At 37.8% G+C, this 20,861-nt stretch overlaps 1 protein-coding gene across 4 annotated transcripts; it reads right to left on the bottom strand.

Annotated features, from left to right (window-relative positions):
* Nucleotides 1-11,159: 11,159 nt before the first annotated feature.
* Nucleotides 11,160-19,030, bottom strand: LOC140776275 (probable protein phosphatase 2C 35). 4 transcript variants are annotated; one of them, XR_012106850.1, is made up of 5 exons: nucleotides 17,515-19,026; nucleotides 12,249-12,380; nucleotides 11,970-12,161; nucleotides 11,834-11,888; nucleotides 11,160-11,757 (listed from the first exon to the last, which is right to left on the bottom strand). XR_012106850.1 is itself a non-coding variant. In XM_073119926.1 (4 exons), exons 1-4 carry the CDS (start codon nucleotides 18,421-18,423, stop codon nucleotides 11,886-11,888), a joined length of 1,236 nt encoding a protein of 411 aa, XP_072976027.1. In that variant the 5' UTR covers nucleotides 18,424-19,025; the 3' UTR covers nucleotides 11,160-11,885. The 4 variants fall into 4 exon arrangements, 2 of the variants coding, with proteins under 2 accessions (XP_072976027.1, XP_072976028.1); XR_012106849.1 differs by having other exon boundaries at nucleotides 11,160-11,739; nucleotides 17,515-19,025; XM_073119926.1 differs by having other exon boundaries at nucleotides 11,160-11,888; nucleotides 17,515-19,025.
* Between the last annotated feature and the right edge of the window lie 1,831 nt (nucleotides 19,031-20,861).

Below are 20,861 nucleotides of genomic sequence, written 5' to 3'. Positions count from 1 at the left end.
GCCTCATGAATGATATATTTTGGCCTCTATTACTAAGGTATGTCTTGGTATTTTTTGACGATATTTTGGTGTATAGCAGGACAGAATTGGAGCATTTGCGGCATTTGGAGGATGTGATGAATTTGTCAAAGCAAAATAAATTGAAGATCAAAAAGTCCAAGTGCCTATGGGGAGTACCACAAGTGGAGTATTTAGGCTGCATCATCTTAGTGGAAGGTGTAGCGGAGAATTCTCAAAAGGTGGCATGCATAACCGCTTGGCCTATTCTTACTACCACCACTGAATTGAGAGGGTTTTTAGGGTTGACCGGATATTATTGCCGCTTCATCACCGGGTATGGCATGATCGCTGCTCCTCTCACTTTTTTGTTGAAAAGACTCTTTTAGATGGACAGATGAAGCCACTACAGCCTTTGAAAAATAAAAAATAGCAATGACAACGGTACCCGTTTTAGCACTACCGAACTTCACCAAAGAGTTCATTGTGGAATGTGATGCGTCAGGAGTTGGCAAAGGAGCTGTACTAATGCAAGGAGGATGTCCCATTGCCTTTCTTAGTAAGGCTTTATCACAAAAATCTCAGCAATTATCGACTTATGAGAGAGAGATGTTGGCAATTCTGCATGCGGTGACAAAGTGGAGGCCTACTTTGTGGGACAGCGTATATACACTCCGGCATAGCAGAGATGGGTCACAAAATTGTTGGGATATGATTATGAAATCCAATACAAGAATGGAACAGAAAATAAAGCTACAAATGCACTATCGCGCCAACCCGATACCGTGAAGCTTGCAGCCTATTCTTCTCCAACTTTTCACTTCCTTGACGAGCTGAGGTATGCATGTACATCTAACCCAGATGTTTTGAGATTGTTGCAGGAGGTGTTGGATGATCTGGAGCGCCGCCCAAAGTTAAAGAATCGAGGCGGTTTGCTGTTGGACCGTGGATGCAGTCGGGTGCCCGCAAATAAGGGATTGCGAAAGAAATTGTTGGAGCACTTCCACCAAACTCTAGAGGCTGATCATAAGGGTGTCTTAAGGACTTATAGGAGGATATCTTAGAGTTGCACGTGGCCAAGATTGAGGCCGGATGTGAGGAGTTTTGTCCATGCTTGCGAAGTCTATCAAAAGGCTAAGGCAACCACATTGAAATCGGTTGGATTACTTCAGCCTTTACCTATACCAGACTGTGTTTGGGAAAATATTTCTATGGATTTCATAGAGAGTCTTCTACTGGTACATGGTTATTTCGTTTTCCTTGTGGTGGTTGACAGATTGAGCAAGTAGGCGCACTTTTCGGTATTGTCACATCTGTTTTCAGCTAAGTTGGTGGCTAAAATTTTTGTTAAAGATGTTGCTCTGTTACATGGCATGCCACGCACGATTGTCTCGAATCGTGATTGTGTAATTATGAGCGACTTTTGGACGGAGTTTTTTAGATTGCAGGGGACTCGATTGAACTTCAGTTCAGCCTACCATACATAGATGGATAGCCAAACCGAGGTGATCAATCGAGGCATTGAGTAGTAATTGAGGTGCTTTATTAGAAAGATGCCGAGACGATGGTTGGCCATAATTTTAATGGTTAGATCTGTTTAATTGATTGTAATTGGTGTGCTAGATGCAAATTTGTACTGCAATGTTTTAGATCTATTTAATTGGTTGTAATTGGTGTGCTAGAAGAAAATTTGTATTGTTTAATCGATTTGTTGGATCTGTTTGATTAGTAATTACTTTGATGATTTATTGCATTGATCTTTTTTAATGACAAAATATAGGGTAAACGTGTTAGATAGGTCGTATTATCATGTCGTGTTAACACGATCAGTTTATTAAATGGGTTAGACAGGTCGTGTTATATGTCATACTAACACGACCCATTTATTAAACATGTTAGATGGGTCGTGTTGTGTTAGGGTGATGGCGCCACTGGCCCAACCAACTGGGCCGGGCTAGGTGGCGTGGTAGGCCCACCACTGCTGTAGTCCCCAACCACCTCAATCCCCCCCTCTCTCTCTCTCTCTCTCTCTCTCTCTCTCTCTCTCTCTCTCTATATATATATATATATATATATATATATATATCTCAAACTCTCTCCTCTTGCCGGTACTAACCTGTCGACGCTGAGGTGAGTCTCATTCTCTTTCTTCTCTCTTCTCTCTTCTCTCTCTTCCTCTCTTTCTCTCAAGTTCGCTAGAACTAAGCTGCAAGTGAGAGGCCAATCATTGCCTGGCCAATAATGGCCTCCCTAGCTACTTGGTTACCCAACTCTCGTCCCTTCTTTATCTTCTCTTCTTCTTTCTTTCTTTTTCTTCATTTCTTCTTCTTCTTCCTCCTTGGTTCCTTATCCTCCTCTTTTTGCAACAGTGTTGTAGCAAAGGGGTTACTCCCTCTTTCTAATTTCTATTAATTATATACTTTATTTTCTAAATTTAAGGTAATTATTTAGATAGTTAATTATTTTGATAATTTACACTCACTAGTATAATTATTAGCTAAGTTTTTTTAGTACAATAATTTATTAATTATAATTATAATTATTTGCATATAAATGTATCTATGGTTTAGCAATTGTTTATTAGATTAATACATATAGTTTTATTGATAATAATCTTATATATATACTTATATTTTATACAATTATTTTTAGCATCTTATTATTGTCCACTACTTTGTATAAAATGGAATACTAAGCTTGCATATTATTTTTGTATAATAGGATAATGACTATTTTACATATAATTAATGATTAATTAAACAAGAGTAATTATCACAAAATAATTATTAATAAGATTATATTTATAATCATCTTTTTATAAATCATATGTATGGCTGTTGTTGGTTGTATAAAATACGATAAATTATTATGTACTTACTCTATAATTAGCAAACTAATTAGCAAACTAGGATTCTTATTAAATAAATATAAATTATGGTAATAGCATATTAATATTATTACAATTAAATTTATCCTATGAATCTAATTAATTTAAAACATGATAAACTATAATATTTTACTCAAACAGATTATGATTAGATAAACGACTAACTTCATACTAAAATATTTTCAGATTTTGATCCTCTTATTTGGGATCCCGATTATCTTGCTAGCAATGAGTTGACGAATGCGAGGAATAAATAGTTTGCATTTTCTTATTAGACTGTGAGTAGTCTTATCTTCTAAAGAGCTTTCCCATATTACGATATATTATACTTATATGTAAGCATTCTATTTTGGCCTCCAGTATAATTATATGAACCTATATAAAGATGATTACAATTGAACATGCTTATTATTTAGTTGATTAGACTGGTCTTAGATATGTGTATGCTGATGATATATAGAGATCATCGGAGATTAACAGATTATCTATATTTCTTTGATCTCTAGCATCAATATGCATGTGTTAGATATATGGTTGGAGATTATATTGTATTATTTTTCTCTTAGCTTCTTTAATACCTAAATGATTGATATGTATGACTTGTTATAGCACTAAATAAAATACATATGATTTATCATTTAGAAGAAAAACATAAAATTTGATTAATATAATAGTTGATAGAAAGCGTAAGAATATCCGATTGGACACGAGGGTTTGAGCGTGCCTAGAGTTGATTGCTCGCTTGATATATTCACGATCCAGTGGACTTATATTCGAGGTCAATGTTTGTGTTTGCAATAAATATTTGAATACATGTCGCTCGCTAGGGCATATGTTATGAGTTATCCTTATTCGATTTCTATCAACTAGTTAGATATCTGGGCTTGGATGATGATGATATCCTTAAGGGTTGATAAGGTATGATTATATGATTGAGATACCATAATAGTTAGCAGGGCATGCTCTGAGCCTTCAGGTTGTATTATGAGATCGGATACCGAATGTAGACATGTACAATGGTCTAGTATAATGATGATGTTATTTAGAGTTGATATTGATAACTAAGATATTGAGAAATGCATATGATTTTATTATCATCTAATATGCTTGATTATCGAGTGGTCATCATATATAATATGTGGTTGCATTTGATATTATAGCATGGTCATGATCAACTTATATTATATATATATTATATTTGAGAAAGTTATGATGATAGTATGACTGAATATTTATTTATACATTATCGAGAATTATATACTTGATCAATTATAACATGATATCTATGATATATTTATATATTACTGAGGATACATGTTTATAGTAATTCATGGCATGATGTTTCTTTCTAATTCATTATATTTAGTGCATGATTTACTCTCTATTTAACATCACTAATTTAGGATAAGATTTCTTAGTTGAACCTTAAACTCATGACTCATTTTTTTACCTCACCCAGATATGAGACACTTAATAGTGATTTGAGGCATCAGAGAAAGCCATTTTAGAGCAAAGATGAAGTGAGCTAACTGTAAGATAGTTTTATTTAGAAACTGAGTTGTACTGACGTATATTTTTGTATTCCATTATATTAGCCCATGTTTTGTATAATATAAAATATTATACAAGTTGGATAGTATTCTATAAGTTGTCTTTGTTGTATCTTTGATGATTTGTCATGGCTTGGGTGGGTCTGATACGAACCATGTCAGATCAGATCACATCAAGGGGAGATTAGACTCAATGGATTGAGTCTAGTTATCTTATTTGCTTATTTGGTTTACTTAGAAGGTTAGCATTATATTTAATTAGCTAAATCCAGCTCTCCAAAGTTTCGGGAAAATATTCACAGAATATTTTACGGACATCCAAATAATATCAAACAAGCGGGATAAGATCACCAACCTCCAGATCTACAACTTTGGTATTTACGACTTCACTAGATTCGGAATCTATCTATGAATAAACGAAGGATTAATCCGAGAAAGATAAAGAATGCTGATTTAGTTAGTTAGCTAGCTTTATCTTGTTGTTTGAATTTCAAATAAATCGGATAATTCACATGTGGATCCGATCCGCTATGGATTTTTACTCCTATAATAGGAGTGGACATGTATTGATAATTTTATGAAATTGAATGGAGAGAAATCTAAGTTTAGCCAGTTATTATTCTTGTCCTTATCTTTTTACATTAATCGTTGAATGGTCTTTATCTTCATAGGAGTGATCATAACCATAGATCCCCTTCAAGCTTCCAAACCCTAGTCACCTCCTACTACCCTCCGACGACCACCACAATGTCGGATATTACCGTTCTGTCCTCCCTGACTTATCTCCACTATTTTATTTTTATCTTTTCATCTTGACCTCCGATTTATGTGAAACTATAGCCATTAGAACCCTAACTCACGAGGCTACATCCACCTAAATTTTCATAATCATCCTACGGGCGGATCATTCTAGATCTGGTCTGTAATATTGGTATCAGAGCTGACGTTCCTCGGAAGATGGTTAACACGCGTTCCAAGGCCAATTAGGAGGCATCGACCATGGAGGACCATGATCTTATCTCTGTTCCTGTGGGAGTTGATCTAGCACCCCCTCCAATCCCAACAATTATCAACGATGAGCCACCGGTGTGGGCAAAAGCTTTTTTTAAAGTATTTTCGGTCGAGTTGAAGGAGAACACGAAGGAGATCTAAAAGATCCAAACCGCCCTCAAAGACTCGATCCAGGCCTTACTAGCCACCCTCCACCGACCTGCGCTGCTAGCGCTGCCGGCCACGACGGGACAAAGCCAAACTCAGCCACCATTATCAACCCGTGAGGAAGGGGATAAGCTGGCCCAAATCGCGGCCTCAACCCCTCCTCCGACTACGGTGGGGACCCCTCCGGTCCTGTAGACCTTCCCAAATGCCACTGCCACGTCGAAACCGCCCGCAACAGCGTCCGCGAGATCATCTTCCCCAACCGCGTGATACACTTAGGATTTATCTAATTAGCTAAATCCAGCTCTGCATAGTTTTAGAAAAATATTTGTAGAATATTCGACACATATCCAAATAACCTCTAGATCTACAACTTTGATATTCATGACTTCTCCAGATTCGGAATATATCTATGACAAAACAAAAACTTAATCCAAAAGGTATTTGGAGAAGATAAGGAATACTGATTTAGTTGGTTTGTTAGGGTTTCATATTGTTTTAGGACTTGTTAGCTAGCCTCTATAAATATGTGGATGGCATCCAACTTTATATTGCTATTGGATTCTTGATTTCTTACCTCTTATCTTCTCTCTAGACTCCTCCTTCCTCCCTCTTCACCATCCTTCCACCTCTACCGTTGGCAAGGTTTCTCCACGCTTCTAATCTCCCTCGACTATCAAGCCACCCCTCTTCTTTGGGATCTCGGCCACTTCGTTCCCTTCGTCTACTTTCCTTAATCATTTCCACAATCCACCCTCATCTCCATATTCATCCATAACCCTAACATCAACTCCACCCGTCACCACCACCATCACCCACGTTATTCCGTATTTTCGTCCCTACTACAGTTCGAATCTGCGAAGGGCATAAATACAAAAGTTGTAGATTAGGAAGATACGGATACAACCAAATTGGTTTTATAGTTTTCTAACTACCAGAGAATATTTGTCGAATATTTTCCCACAGTTACGCGGACTACTTCTTGTAATAAATACAGATCTTAAGGAATTGTTCCGTAGCCGATCTTTTGATTCTAGATCCCATCAATTTGGTATCCGAGCTTTAACAAATTAGTATCAGAGCCCTAACAATTGGTATTAGAGCCTATCACTTTGGTATCAGAGTCTATCACCGCGATGGGAGCTAGGGCCGAAATCCCTAGCTTCCTACCAGCAGCTGTCCAGATGCTCATGACCCCTACCGCCACGACCGATCTCTTCCATGAGGACCCCGCACCCAAGCCCAAGCTGCCTTTTGTGCCAGCACCGGCTGGAAGACCGCCAGCCGCAGCAGTTCGTGCTGCAACAAATCCACGGCTGGTGGCCGTAGGTCTGATGCTCCCACGGCCACCGGTGGCCACGGTTGGCTTCCTAGGGCCGACTGCTGGCCAGTGGTGGCCGCTGCAGCCACCGACAATCGTCGAGTGGCGAAACCTGACAGCCACAGCCGCGAGAAGCTACCCCTACGTTGGGGTAGCTCCATCGTAGTTTTCCGCCTCCACTGCTCCATTACAGTGGGGCTATTGGTCCCTTCTACAACCGCCGGGGGTCGGTGGATAGGCCAGCGACATGCTAGGATCGCCGCTGCAACAGCTCGAGCCCAAGCTTGAGTTTGGCCCTCCACCACCGCTCACCGCCGTTCTACCGCCGTGAGGACCAGCCAGGGGTCGACTGCCGGTGATCCCCGACCGAGCCCAGCCGCCATCGCCCCCCATGCACCTTGTGGCGGCACCCCTAGGCTAAATTCCAAATTCAGCCCTAGGGTTAAGTTATTGGAATAAAAGAGATGAAGAGCACGATTTTCGAAGAAGGCCAAATTTTAGCAAATCGGTTCAATCACCTCGTGCGAACCAGTTTGGAACCCATGAACAAAACCCCAAGCATGAGTACGAGCCCGAGGATGAATGGTGGAATGAATCGGTGGGCCCGCGTCGTCAGACTAAGCCGAACCCGTGCACCCCGGGGGCAATATAAGCCAAACCTGTAGGCCTATGACCCACGAGACCAGCCTCGACCCCGAGGTCATTTTGCTCGTGCTGATAGACCATATTTTGGGATCCAAACTCAGACCGTCAAGCTTGATTTTTCAAAATTTTCTAGAGGAGACCCGCTAGATTGGACCTATCTAGCAGAGCAGTTTTTCACGTACCATGGCACACCCGACCACTAGAAGGTCCAGCTAGCCTCATTTCACTTGGAGGGCGTGGCGATTAGGTGGTACCAGTTGGCTGAGCGGACTCGACCATTTGAGTCTTGGCAAGACTTTGCGGATGCGATTTATGCTCGATTTGGTCTGACTCAGTATGAGGACTTTCAGACCATGTTGACTAAGCTGACTCAGTCAACAATAATTCGAGCTTACCGGGAGGAGTTCAAGCGGATATGCAACTGAGTCACTAACTGGTCTAACTCGGCTCTAAAGAGTACCTTCATTAGTGGACTTAGGCCTAACATTCAAGCTGAGGTCAAGGCTTTGAGGCCCACTACTTTTGAAGAGGCCTTCTCCTTAGCTGTTCTGATGGAGTCCAAGTTGAATCAACTGAACCAGATCTGCAAAAAGGAGATAAGAAAGGTGGCCCAAGCCCACGGCCCACTAGAGACGGCATCTACCCCGACTCAGACTGCACCAATGGCTCAGCCTAACCGACAGATGATCACGCGCCACTTTGTACCCAACGACTTGGAAGAGCATCGAAGAAAAGGCTTGTGTTTTTACTGTGATGACTGATTTACCCCCGGTCATAAATGCAAGCGTCAGCCAACCCACATCATGTTCCTAGGTGGACTCGAAGAAGACGAACCTAAATCTACTAATTGGCATGACAAGTTATGTGAGTACAAGGGCGCGAGAGACTAGTCACCTTGAGGACAAGGTGATCGAAAGCGTGGTGGATTGATGCGAACCGGCTCAGATCGGATCACATCAAGGGGAGATTAGACTCAATAGATTGAGTCTAGTTATCTTATTTGCTTATTTGGTTTAGTTAGAAGGTTAAGATTTTATTTAATTAGTTAAATTTAGCTTTGTGTAGTTTTGGTAAAATATTTGTAGAATATTCTACAAACGTCCGAATAATATCAAACTAGTTGGATAAGATCACCAACCTCCACATATATAACTTTTGTATTCATGACTTCTCCAGATTCGGAATCTATCTATGACAAAATAAAGGATTAATCTAAGAAAGATAAAGAAGGCTGATTTAGTTAGTTAGCTAGCTTTATCTTGTTGTTTGAATTTCAAATAAATCGGATAATCTGTATGTGGATCGGATCCGCTATGGATTTTTACTCCTATAAATAGGAGTGAAAATTATTGATAATTTTATGGAATTGAATGGAGAGAAATCTAAGTTTAGCCCATTATTATTCTTGTCCTTATCTTTTTACATTAACTGTTGGATTGTCTTTATCTTCATAGGAGTAGATCATAACCATAGATCCCCTTCAAGCTTTCAAACCTTAGTCACCTCCTACCTCTAGCAGCCACCCTACTACATGGTCGTCCACCTTCACCCTTGGCCATCCACCACCCTCCAACGACCGCCACAACGTCTGATATTACCGTTCTGTCCTCTCTGACTTATCTCCACTATTTTATTTTTATCTTTTCATCCCGACCTCCGATTTAGATGAAACTAGAGCTATTAAAACTCTAACTCATGAGTCTACCTCCACCTAAATTTTTATAATCATCCTACGGGTGGATCATTCCAGATCTGGTCCATAACAGGATCCTATCAGATTATGCAATAGTCCAGTATGATTTATGGATTTAGATATTGATATGTTGTCATGTTTATTTAAATGATAATATGATTTATCTTGAGATACATGATGTGAGTACAGGCGTATATTTGATGCATGACAACCCTGTCCGTTTTGTCATGTGTGTCACACGTGCCATGTGGGTGCGTGCTAGCCAGGAGAGGGCATTACAAGCAAGTCGAACCCCTAAGGATGAGCACCCAAATTAGACCTCATCCTGCTCCATCCATTTTATCGTGTGTGTTGCGCGTGCCGTGTGGATGCGTAGACATACACGTGCCAGCTGGGAGAGGGCATTACAAGCAAGTCGAACCTCTTAGGACGAGCACCCAGATTGGACCTCACCCTTTGGGAGACATGATTCTATTGAGCCAAGTTCATTGAGTGGGCTTTTTGGGTAAGCTCCTCACTCTGAGCAACAAAGCGAGACCCAAAGCAGGCACGCTCTGTAGCACTACAACACCAGCCCGCACCACCCACTGCACAAGTTATCACAGGTAACCTTTAGCCGCGAGTCAAATAAAAGTTCATCCTTTGCTGCAGCAACCTCGTACTCAATATCCTTCACAATACTAGAACTAAAGGAATTATAAGGTATAGGTTTAGGATTTTGTCTGCCCCTTATAAAAGGAAGGCTCATATCTTACAAAAGGAAGGCTCATATGGAGCCTTTTTCTCTTAGGAGGGTCAAGGCTATCTGAAAGCATATGCCCAACCTACAAGCAAAATAGAACTCGAGAAGGTCCACAAAATTAACATTAACCTTCCTCGGACCTATCCCCACCGGCAAAGCTTGCAGCAGCAGCTTGGATAGGTACAACTCAATGCACATCCTAGTAGTTCCTCACAAGAGAAACCATGGTATCATCAACTTATAATGGCTTACCGAGCTTAGCCATCACACTACTGATAATCTCTATCTTCCAATTCTTCTGCGGTAAATCTAGAAATCTAACTCAAACAGAGGCAGTTTAGATTACTTCCTCCGAAGCTTGGAAGTTGGACTTCCAAGGAATTAGATTGAGAACCTGTCCTCTAATAGTCCAAGACCCTTCCGTTAGAACCTTATCATATCATCTTCCAAAACAAGCATAAAGGGATAGAAACCGTCTAGCATGTCTGAAGCCATGACACAGGCCATATCTTATATAACATTTCCAACCAAATACCAAATGTGAATGATGGACAAAGTGTAAAATAAAATTCAACATTAATATAGGATGATATATAGAATATTAGGGACGTAAGAATCTTACCAATTTATGTCATATTTTTTATTAATCTTCGAAGGCAGCAGCAGCGAAGTTGGTCTTCGTTCCTTCTCCATTTACATAGATGATTGTCAACGAGGCTGAGCTCATCTACTATGACTTACATTGGAATGTGGGAAGAAGCTAAATTTTGAAGGGGTCCGGTTGAGTAGGAAGAAGAACGGAGTATCAAAATTAAAACTGCTTTTGACTGGAAATTTATAAGGATTGAGCTATAACCGTGTACATATATTGTGATGACCAACTCGACATATATTTATTGATATTAAATTCTAATGCTAGATCTCATGTGCTAAATTATAATATATTAATGCTCATATTACAAGTTACGTTCGTCATCAGTAGACTATTGACGCAGTTTTCAGGTAAATAGGCCTGTTATTCCAAACTTAGTGGACAAGCAGGTGAGTTTCCAAACTTTTTAAGGGAAAAATGTGATTCTTCATTTAAGTATTCTCTCAATGTTATTATTTATTGTTATCATATTCTAATTATACGTGTAAAACCGCAGAACTTAATAGTGAATCGCTTTCATCAAAAACAAGCTCATTTATTTATCCATTATGTTTAAAATGTAGATCTATTTTGCAGAAAAGTCCGACAATCTAGAGCTAAAGATAAACAAAGCCTATTCTAGCTGCATATGGGCCAAACTCTGGCAGTCCAGGAGATGGCAAATAAATCCCTACCATCCCTAATGCAAAGTACCAGTGAGTTTAATAAGAGCCCATTCGTTCCCAATTTCTTTGAACCATATAAAAGTTTCCAAGAAAAAAAAAGAGTGTAGAACTCAGTCCCGATCTTTGTCATCTTGGACTGAGCAGTACACTTCGAGTCCCATTTAATCTGGTAAATTGGAGTTTGAACAACTGCTACCACAGTCATGGCTCAACGATACATCATTGTGTTCTCTTGCAACTCATTGCCTCGGTAAGCTTTTCCGAGATATGTACAATAAGCTGGAAGGGCATAGATGATAGGATCTCCGGAGTGAACAAGCATGCTCCTTGTGGGAGATGCTTGGATACAGAAGACTACAAGCGCTTCGCTTCAGTAACATCTGCGCACTAGACCGCAGCCATGGATGTTCAATGGTAAATGATGACGCCCTGGAAAAAGGAAGCAAACTGAGACAGATTGTTACAAGAGACACTGTAGAAAGATAAAAGCTCTGCCCATTTTACACTAGAATAATCGAATTACATGGGAAAGCGGGATGAATATGAGGTAGCTTCATTCAGCCAGTACATATTGATCACTGCCACAAAGAGAGAAATCAGTCACAAATTCTTGCATACACTTCAATTTTAGAGTTGAATATGAGAGAAACAGTTATTACCATCCCAGTTGATAAAGGGTGTGGAGGAGAAGGAGCAACACATGAGAGACTTCGTTCTGTTGTGAAGTCAGAAGAGCATGACTGCAGCTCGGTGATGGTTCCTCTCTTTTGACAACAGGCTTTTACTCTCTCCGAAGTTACAGAAGGCTTACTGCTGGTTCGAATTATTTGGTCATTCTCCCCAGAATTTGACTATTATATTTTGAGAGAGACTTAGCAATCAGTAACAGAGCAGAAAATAACATTCAGATTTACTCTCAAATGCAAGATTCCACCTACATCACTCATGTCTTTGATATGCACAACAATTATTGTTATGTCGTCTGTTCGACCTTCCCGTTCCAACCAGATTTTGTAAGATTCTGCAGCAATTGCCGAGCAGGCATCTCGAGGATCTGCAAACCTGGAAACCTAGTAAAGACGGGAATTATTAAGGAAGAGAGATCATTTACTTATTCTTGCTAAGTGGTGCTAAGCAGATACTCTTCTAAATTTCAGAATGTTTTAATCACAAGGAAGAGACATGACTAGAATTCTTTTATATGTCAAGGAAGCATAAGTACTCAATGAGTCAATATAGTCTTCTTTAATTTATCTCTGATCAGGTAGAATCTCAATTGACCAATCAATTTTTATCAACTAGAGTTCCAGATTCCATAATACCAACTCATAGACTAGATATATGACATCACTGTTCCCAACATGCATATAAGTATATAACACAACAAAACAGCGAGTTGACTGTCAACGCTATACATTTAACTTTTTTGTGAGAATGGAACTCTATACGGAATCCAAAGAACTCAATTGCTGATACTATTTCAGTTGATTCACACTCCTTCAAAAATGTAAGGAAGCTTTTCCAAAAGTTGGAACAAGCCTCCTAAGACTGTAAGTTTGTAACTAAATGATTTGTTCTGAGAATATATGCATCTCTGGTGTGGAAAATAATACACAATGGACGTCATTCAGATACTTCCTTTAAGATCCAATTTCTTCTTTCAAAGAGTATGGATACTTCTAGGATCTTTTATGACACATTTGGGTGGGGCTTCTTAAAAGGATGTTATGACATTCAGCAAACATAAGATTCATATAAAGTGAGTCAAAAAGAAATAGACTACTACTGTACAATTTCTGGTTATAACATATGATTAAATGTTGACCTTGGTGCATCTAATGACTTGAAGGAGGCCCGCATTAGACACAATGATAGAATGATTTATAGATTAAGTCCTCTTATGTGCACTTGTGATATAATCCATAGACTATGAAGCACCAACATGGATACGGATAATGATGATATGGCAAATTCTAAAAAAAGCAGGATACAAAACATCTCAACTACTGGAATAAATAACTAAAATAAAAAATGTATATTTATATTCTAATGACAATTTATACATGTATATTTGCAAAATACTAAAAGATAACTAACATGTAGGATAAAAAACACAAAACCTCATTAATTTCTAGCACAATCTAACAAAATCTAGTAAAATCTTACAGAGTAACTGTCAAACAGAGAGATATATAAAAAGGGAAAAGTGGAAAAGAGAGATATAAGAGAGAAAAGAAAGAGAGAGAGAGAGAGATGACAACCACAAATATTCAAAACAGAGAGGAGAGGGAAACGGAAAAAAAACACTAGGGTTTAGGATTTAGACAAAGATGAGAGGGAAAGGGAAAAGAGAGAGATGTGAGGGAAGAGGACAGACATAGGGAGAGAAACTTACCTACACAATAGAGAGAATAGATGGAGAAGAATGATCTTGTTGTGCAGAAAGAAAATAGATGGTGGAAAATGCTCTGTCAAAGCCCATCGAGAGAGGATGAAGAACACATAGGAAGAAAGAGGAATTGGGTCAAAAGCCCTACTCCATCACTTAATAAGCTTAAATAACTTCAACCACCTGACTGACCCAATATGCAACCAGCTATTACCAAGAAAATTGAAACATATCCTTCCATGGATTAAAATGATTTACTTTCAAATAGGATACACCGAAAATGTATCCGATATATATCGGAAGCATATTAGTGTCAGATCTGCATACTATATGCACACGAGAGCCTAAACAAAGTATCAATGCTTTAGAGTCCTTGGATAACTTAGTATGAATGCTTAGATTTTATTGATATATAAATTGGAGTTGTGCTAAGGCAAACATAGTCATAGGTCAAAAAATTGTTTTCCAAATCAAATGAAGTCTACTCATCTAATCAAGTATGATATTTTAGATGTACCCATACAAATCCATATGGTTATATAGTGTATCCTTAGTGCAATGCCAGAGCTAGATTAAGGAGGAGTAAATTCAGGTCTGCTACTACCTTAGAGTATCATCCTTGTTTTCAAAATCTACCTGTACCATATCAATGCTTTACGGTTATGGGATCCTTTATAAAATATTAATTTTTATGAAATTCCAGCTGAATAAATAACTTATCCTATAAGGGTGTTTAAGTGCAATTGCCTCATCAAAGGGGTCCAGAGGGGCCAACTGCTCCTTATCCCCAAGAAGCAAAAAAAATGGATATCCCTCAATGTATGTGCGCAAGAAAATTACTTATTTGATAGAATTTGTTCCTGGAGGCTGATTAGTGATAGTTTCTCATAGTTACCATGTATTATGACATTTTAGAGTTGTATTATAGGTTAAACGTGCATATTTAAGTAACTTGGTTCTTTTGCACAACTCATAGTAAAGGGTACAGCATGATAAGGATATGCCAATACAACAAATCTTAAGAAAAAGAATACGATACACAAATGTTGTGTAGGGTGTATAATTGTGTGTGTTTATATATATATATTACAAACAAGAAATATATATATGTTATGCTTTTATTATATTAAATTCAGATAATTATTATCATAATTTGCAATAGTGTATACCTAAGAACATTTTTAAGCTAATAAAAATCAACAAAGTTAATTATTTGTAACAAATTGTTAGATGTCGACATTAAGAGCAAAGTAAATTGACCTATTAATCATAAATTGACAATGCCCAAAAGTATCTGAGAAGTATCTTGGAAGTTTTCAAGAGTAGCCATTCTTTTTCAATTTCAAAAAGGTATAATTACATATTCAACCCCTGAACTATGACAATATCACCTTATTTGCCCCCTGAACTATTTAAAATGTCACAATCTTTATCCTTACGCCTCGTTTACTTTAATAATAAGGTCTTTATTTTAAAAATAACTACTTTTATGTTCACTTGTATTCTAGAATAACGGTGTAATAATTACTGTTAATGTGATATAAAGTAAAAAAAAAAAGATAAGAAACTGATATTTTATTTTTTATGAAATTATCATAAATACTATTTGATTTGATATAAGGAAATTTTATAAATTACACCCTATATTTTACCTATTTTGTAATTCATACCCCATCTTTGATGATTTTATAACTCGACCCCTCCTATTTTTCTATAATTTTTATTTAACACTCTGACATTATTTTGACTAGCTGACATTAACTAATTACTAAAATACTCCTACTTCTCTACCCCTTCTTCATCCTCCTTCATCTTCACCTAACCACTTCTCATAACCGCCACCACCACCAAATTCTTTCATCTTCCTCCTCCTCTTCTTCCCCCTCCTTTTCTACCAATCACATAGGAAAGATGGGAGAGAATTAGAGGACGAAAAGACAAAGGTAATTTGGGTACTTTCTAAAGTATTTTAGCATATTATAATGAAATATTCATTTATTGAAATGTTCACATTAACCCAAAGTATTAAATAAAAATTATAAGAAAAAGAAAGGCTTGAGTTATAAAATCCTCAAAGATGAGGTGTGAATCAAAAAATAGATGTAAAGTGTGATTTGTAAAATTTTCTTGATATAAAATAGGTTATTGTGATAAATATCAAGGGCAAATTAATAATTAGGTTAGTATGTAGTATAAGATATAATTTTGATGAATAGTATTTATATTCTAAAATAGGGTTATTATGATGTTTAGCTATTACTCTGAAATAAGGAGTTGTATTCTAGAATAAGAAAAAAAAAGTTATTCCTAAAATGAATGAGAGCTTAAAGATAGGTGAAGAGTAGTACATTTTAGAGAATATGAGGGTAAATTATATGCTTTTATTCTTTAGTGGCATAATGTGATATTAGTTCATAGTACAGAAGGTGAAAATACAATTAAACCTTTCAAAAATCAAATATGTAAAAGATGTTTTTGACAAGTATCGTAAAATATTTCACGAGTTTCATGTCCAACATGATAAAGCTTGAGTTTTGAAGTATCTATGTTTCCTAGTGTACTAATTAATTGGTAATTCAATGTTAAATCTTGAATTCAAATAACATGATGTGAAGTTTCTTTTACTATGTGATCTTGTGTCCTATGAAGATAATTTACTAATACGTTGTTCGCCATATAAAACAAGAGCATTATTTCGTTATCAAAATAAAACATCATAAAATCCACAAAGAATAAAATATCACAAAATCACAGACATCTCTTTCTCTCCTTCCTTTTGCTCTCTTAAAATTCCTCATGTTTACCAATCAGTTCTTAAGCCATCATATCATTCTCATAGGATAAGATATTCCAAGAAGTAGGTCCAAGCAGGCTAAGATGAAAATATTTCCTCTAATGCCCAAAGGACCTCCTAATAGAAATTTTTTTCTAAGAACCTTAAAAGTTATTTGTAGGCAAGCTAAAACATTACAATGGAACAAAATCATATGGAGACCACTACGAGGAAATCCTCCCTCGAACAATTTGAATTTGCATTTCTAAAACCAAACTAGTATTTATGCTCTTCTTAAAGGATGTCTCCAAGGAGATTAATTCAACAATTCTTCAAAGAAGCCCATAGTCTTACCAAAAAGTAAGAGAATACAACCAACTAGTTGCAGACTCAAATTACTCAATCTAAAATGAGATCATCCATGCGTAGCCCCACAGAGGAAGTGTATCAATAGCAGCTTGAAAATGAGTATCCATTTATTCCTTCTAAAAACCATTTATGAGCATCATCAATGGAAGCCATCAAATTCCCCTCTTGCAATACAACCACTTTCAGCTAAGTCAAAACATCTTACTCAATGCCCTTAAAACTCATTGTCCCTAAAATAAATTTAAGTGATGCCTTATGGAAGTAGGTCACTAGGCTGGACACCAAAATGTCAAGTAATGAATTTTGAAGATTGCATTTCAGCAAATTGCAATAAACAAGCAAATAGCACCACAATTAAAAGTACTGAAGAGTAGGTATTGAGCTTATGCACTCCACTCTATCTACTCCATCCATGAGCTCCCTCTCAATCCACTAGATCTCCTGTTCTGGAATATGGGAACAAAAGCATGTATTGATGACAAATGTTCCGTTCATATATCAATAATATTCATATAGTATATATCTTTCTTTATTTTCTTTATTGTTAATGCGCAAAAATAATGGTGTAATCTGCCCAACAAGAAGACTAAAATATGATAAATATGAATCAAACTTTAATCTTTGTGATTTAGCAATAAGAATAAGAAACCACACATAAAAAACAAAAGATTACCATGTCAACCACAGCTTGACTTGAGAGGAATTCAAAGACTCCATCGCTAGCTATAACAAAGAAAAGATGGCTGGGTGAGATCTTCACTGTCTTGACCTCGGGGACAGCAATCACACCAATGCTCTCTGCCGTTGTGTCTCCGACACTCCTTGTGAATGCGGTCCCAGGATACATTGCATCCTGCAGCCACAGCCTCGGCGGGTCACCATCATTGTTCTCCTCATCCCCCCAGTGTTGTATAGTAGGATCCATAGTACCCTCCACCTGTTGGATATTTAACACCCTCGCCCCACAAAGTTTAACCCTCTCATACTCATCCTTCCTGAAAGGTGTTTGATCACATGACAGATCCTCAGCCACCACAGATTCCCCATCCCAAACACCTGCAACGGCCCTTGAATCACCAACATTGGCAACATAAAGCGTGTCGCCACTGAGAAGAACGGCAATCGCTGTCGTGCCGCTCATCGTCTCTTCGATGTCGCTGTCCCGTAGCTCGGAGTTCACGGTCAGGAAAGCAGAATTGTACGCCTTCACCGGATCAAACAGTAACCGGGCATCAGCCGAAAGGGTGGCAGCGAGCCGGTCACGGACAAATTGGGCGCACCTGGCGCCGAACTCGCCGTGCCCGTCGAAGACCGCGAAGAAGTGGAGATTGGGGTTGTCTTGGAATTGGGTCTTGATGAAGAAGCTGTCCTGGTTCTCCCGGTCCGGTGAGCCAGGGTAATAGCCGCGTTGGGTGAGGGAGGAGTACTGGAGGAGGAGGTGGTCGGAGGGGACGGTGGCAGAGGCGAGAGGGATGCCGGAGAGGACGTGGCGGTAGCGGCTACTGCCAGCGTCACTGCCGCCGGTGGAGGACTTGTAGCGGCGGCCGTAACGACCACAGCACTTGCCCTGGACACAACCCATGATCGGGTTTTGCCTCCTTTGCCAAGACGGATAAAAGTAGACAGAGGAAAAGATGCTACCTTTGCTAGATGAGTAACAGGGGATGGAACCGAAGAAGCGATCGTTACCTTGAAAGCAAAGAAAGAAGAGATGGGCCTCTCGCAAGAAAGAGAGAAGAACACTGGGAAGCGCTCAAATCAAGTTTAGGACCAAACAACAAGCGAAAGAAAGGAACCCATTTGAGCAACCCATCACGTTGAAACCAAGAAAGAGATAAGGGGGAGAGAGAGAAAGCCGAAGAAGGAATTGCTTGAAAAGTCGAGAGGGAGTGGGTTTTCTCTTTCAAAGAAGCGAAGGAGACATGTCGTTTTGTCTTTGGAGGAGGGCTGCTTTGCGCACTAGTAGTGGTGGTTGGAATAAAGAAATCCCCCATGCCTCAAGAAAGAGATCATCTGGGAATGCAACAGATCCTCATACTTCCTTAAACAAGTAAGTAGTAGTAGTAGTAGTAGTAGTACCCATTTGGAGCGAGGGAGGGAGCGAGGGAGGGACGAAGGGAGAGCGATGGCTGCGTCGTGTTCGTCTCCATCAGACCATCATCACTCCACTGTTGAACTCTCCCATGATCAGATGTTTTTGGGTGGTCGGTCCTTTTGTCCTTTAGAAAAAAGAGTCTCATACCAAAACAAATTTAGCACATATTTACTTTGGCACATTCATTATTTACTTTGGCAAATTTACTACTTATTTAATGTGCATAAAATGTGTCATTTACATAAATAAATAAATAAGGCCCTTAATTATTCTTTCAGCCCTTCCATTTTCATAATACCTAAAGCGATCCTTTAATCAAATAGCTCTCAAAACCCCTTCTTCCTCTTCCTTGACTTCTTCACCTTATGCATCCAACTCTGCCTTCTTCAATCCTTTATTTTCTTACCCTTTTTTTTTGTTTTCCTTCTTCACTATTTGTGTAGCATCTTATGGAACCTTTATAAGAGAAAAAAAACCTCCACTCGTTTAGAGTAAATTAGTATTAGAAGTTTAATTTTTTGTTGTTCAAACATGTAGGCTTTTGCACTCTAATAATGATTGTTTTCTCGCTATCAAGCCTTTGTTTCTTTTTCAAATATCTTATGGGTAATTAAGATTTAAATATCACTTAAACTTTACCACAGTAATGATCTATGACTATGAGTGTGTAAATTTTTTGCATTTGTAAGAAGTGGGATATATATTTAATAAATCAAATACCTTTCCTGCATTAGTCCAATCTCAAATCATGGTTAGTCATCTTGTACCAGCTTTTTCAAGAAAATTCGAATTGTCACACGGAAGTTCCTCCTTGTCAACTTATTAGTTATTACATCTGAATATTGAATGATGACTTGTTTTTGTTTTATTGTTATAAACAGCCGAGAAATCAGGAATTGTTGAATGTAAATAGGAAGTCAAAATTAAAAGAGAAGCAAAGCAAATAGACAGTGAGAAGTTATAATCATTATGGTGAGATTTGAGATTCTAATCTTTATGGTGTAATTTAGGTGTAAGACGTTTTGTAATCCATGCTCTATTGTAATTCATACTCTTTTATGTAATATACTATGTCACTTATAAAATTTAGTTAATATTACCCGCTACAGGTTCTGTTTTTGTTTTATTATCTATTATAGTGAGGTTTTGTTCTTCTATTACTTGTTGTCATATGATATATACCGAGGTGAAATTTTGATCTTCTATTACTAGTGCTAGGAAATGGACGGATACTTTTGCAAACTGATTGCATCTATTTTCTTACGCTAGATGCATATCTTTCTACTTTTTTATACGATCAATGTATATATATCTTTCTTGTAACAAATACTAATGCGATCCGCGTCAAATCTAATCATATCATAGGGATCGAGTTTAATTATCTTATTTATTGTATTTATATAGTTTAGTTAGAGTCTTAGTAAGTTAGAGTTTATTTAATTAACTAAGTTCATTAACTTCTATGCAGTTTTAGAAAAATATTCTATAAATATTCATCGATCGATTAAATGTTATGAAACCACTTAGACAAGAGTAAAGGCGTCCTAATCTGCAACTTTTCATATTCAACATTTCTCCAGATTAAAACTCTATCTGTGGTAGAATGAAGAAACATTCTCAGAAAAATAAGGAAAACTAATTTAGCTAAGTCATATTTATCTCTATGTCATGTTTATCTTTAATGTATACCTTTAAGACAAATCTAGTAAAATCATGTAAGTCACCAAAGCAAGTTCAATTAAGTCATATAAATCATTAAGATAAATTCAATTAAATCATGTAAGCCTCTATGACAAATCATAATTCGAGTCGTATAAGCTTTTAGAGCTAAATCTGAGTATAACTCATTGTACCTGACCTCTATATATAGAGGGGCTGCTTTAAACATCCAAGTATTGAGATTAATTGAGTTTAGTTATTTTTTT

This window comes from Typha angustifolia, chromosome 14 (genome assembly GCF_048772165.1).
Source record: "Typha angustifolia cultivar Huaian chromosome 14, ASM4877216v1, whole genome shotgun sequence".
Lineage (NCBI taxonomy): Eukaryota > Viridiplantae > Streptophyta > Magnoliopsida > Poales > Typhaceae > Typha > Typha angustifolia.
This window is presented reverse-complemented; position numbering and strand designations above follow the sequence as displayed.

What these genes read in the sequence shown, in the direction of transcription:
- LOC140776275 (XM_073119926.1), bottom strand. Translation starts at nt 18,423, where the DNA reads ATGGGTTGTGTCCAGGGCAAGTGCTGTGGTCGTTACGGCCGCCGCTAC. An exon ending in GTCAAGCTGTGGTTGACATG is followed by an intron (nt 12,381 to 17,514) that starts GTAATCTTTTGT and finishes CGTCTTTACTAG; the next exon opens with GTTTCCAGGTTTGCAGATCC. An exon ending in ATATCAAAGACATGAGTGAT is followed by an intron (nt 12,162 to 12,248) that starts GTAGGTGGAATC and finishes AAAATATAATAG; the next exon opens with TCAAATTCTGGGGAGAATGA.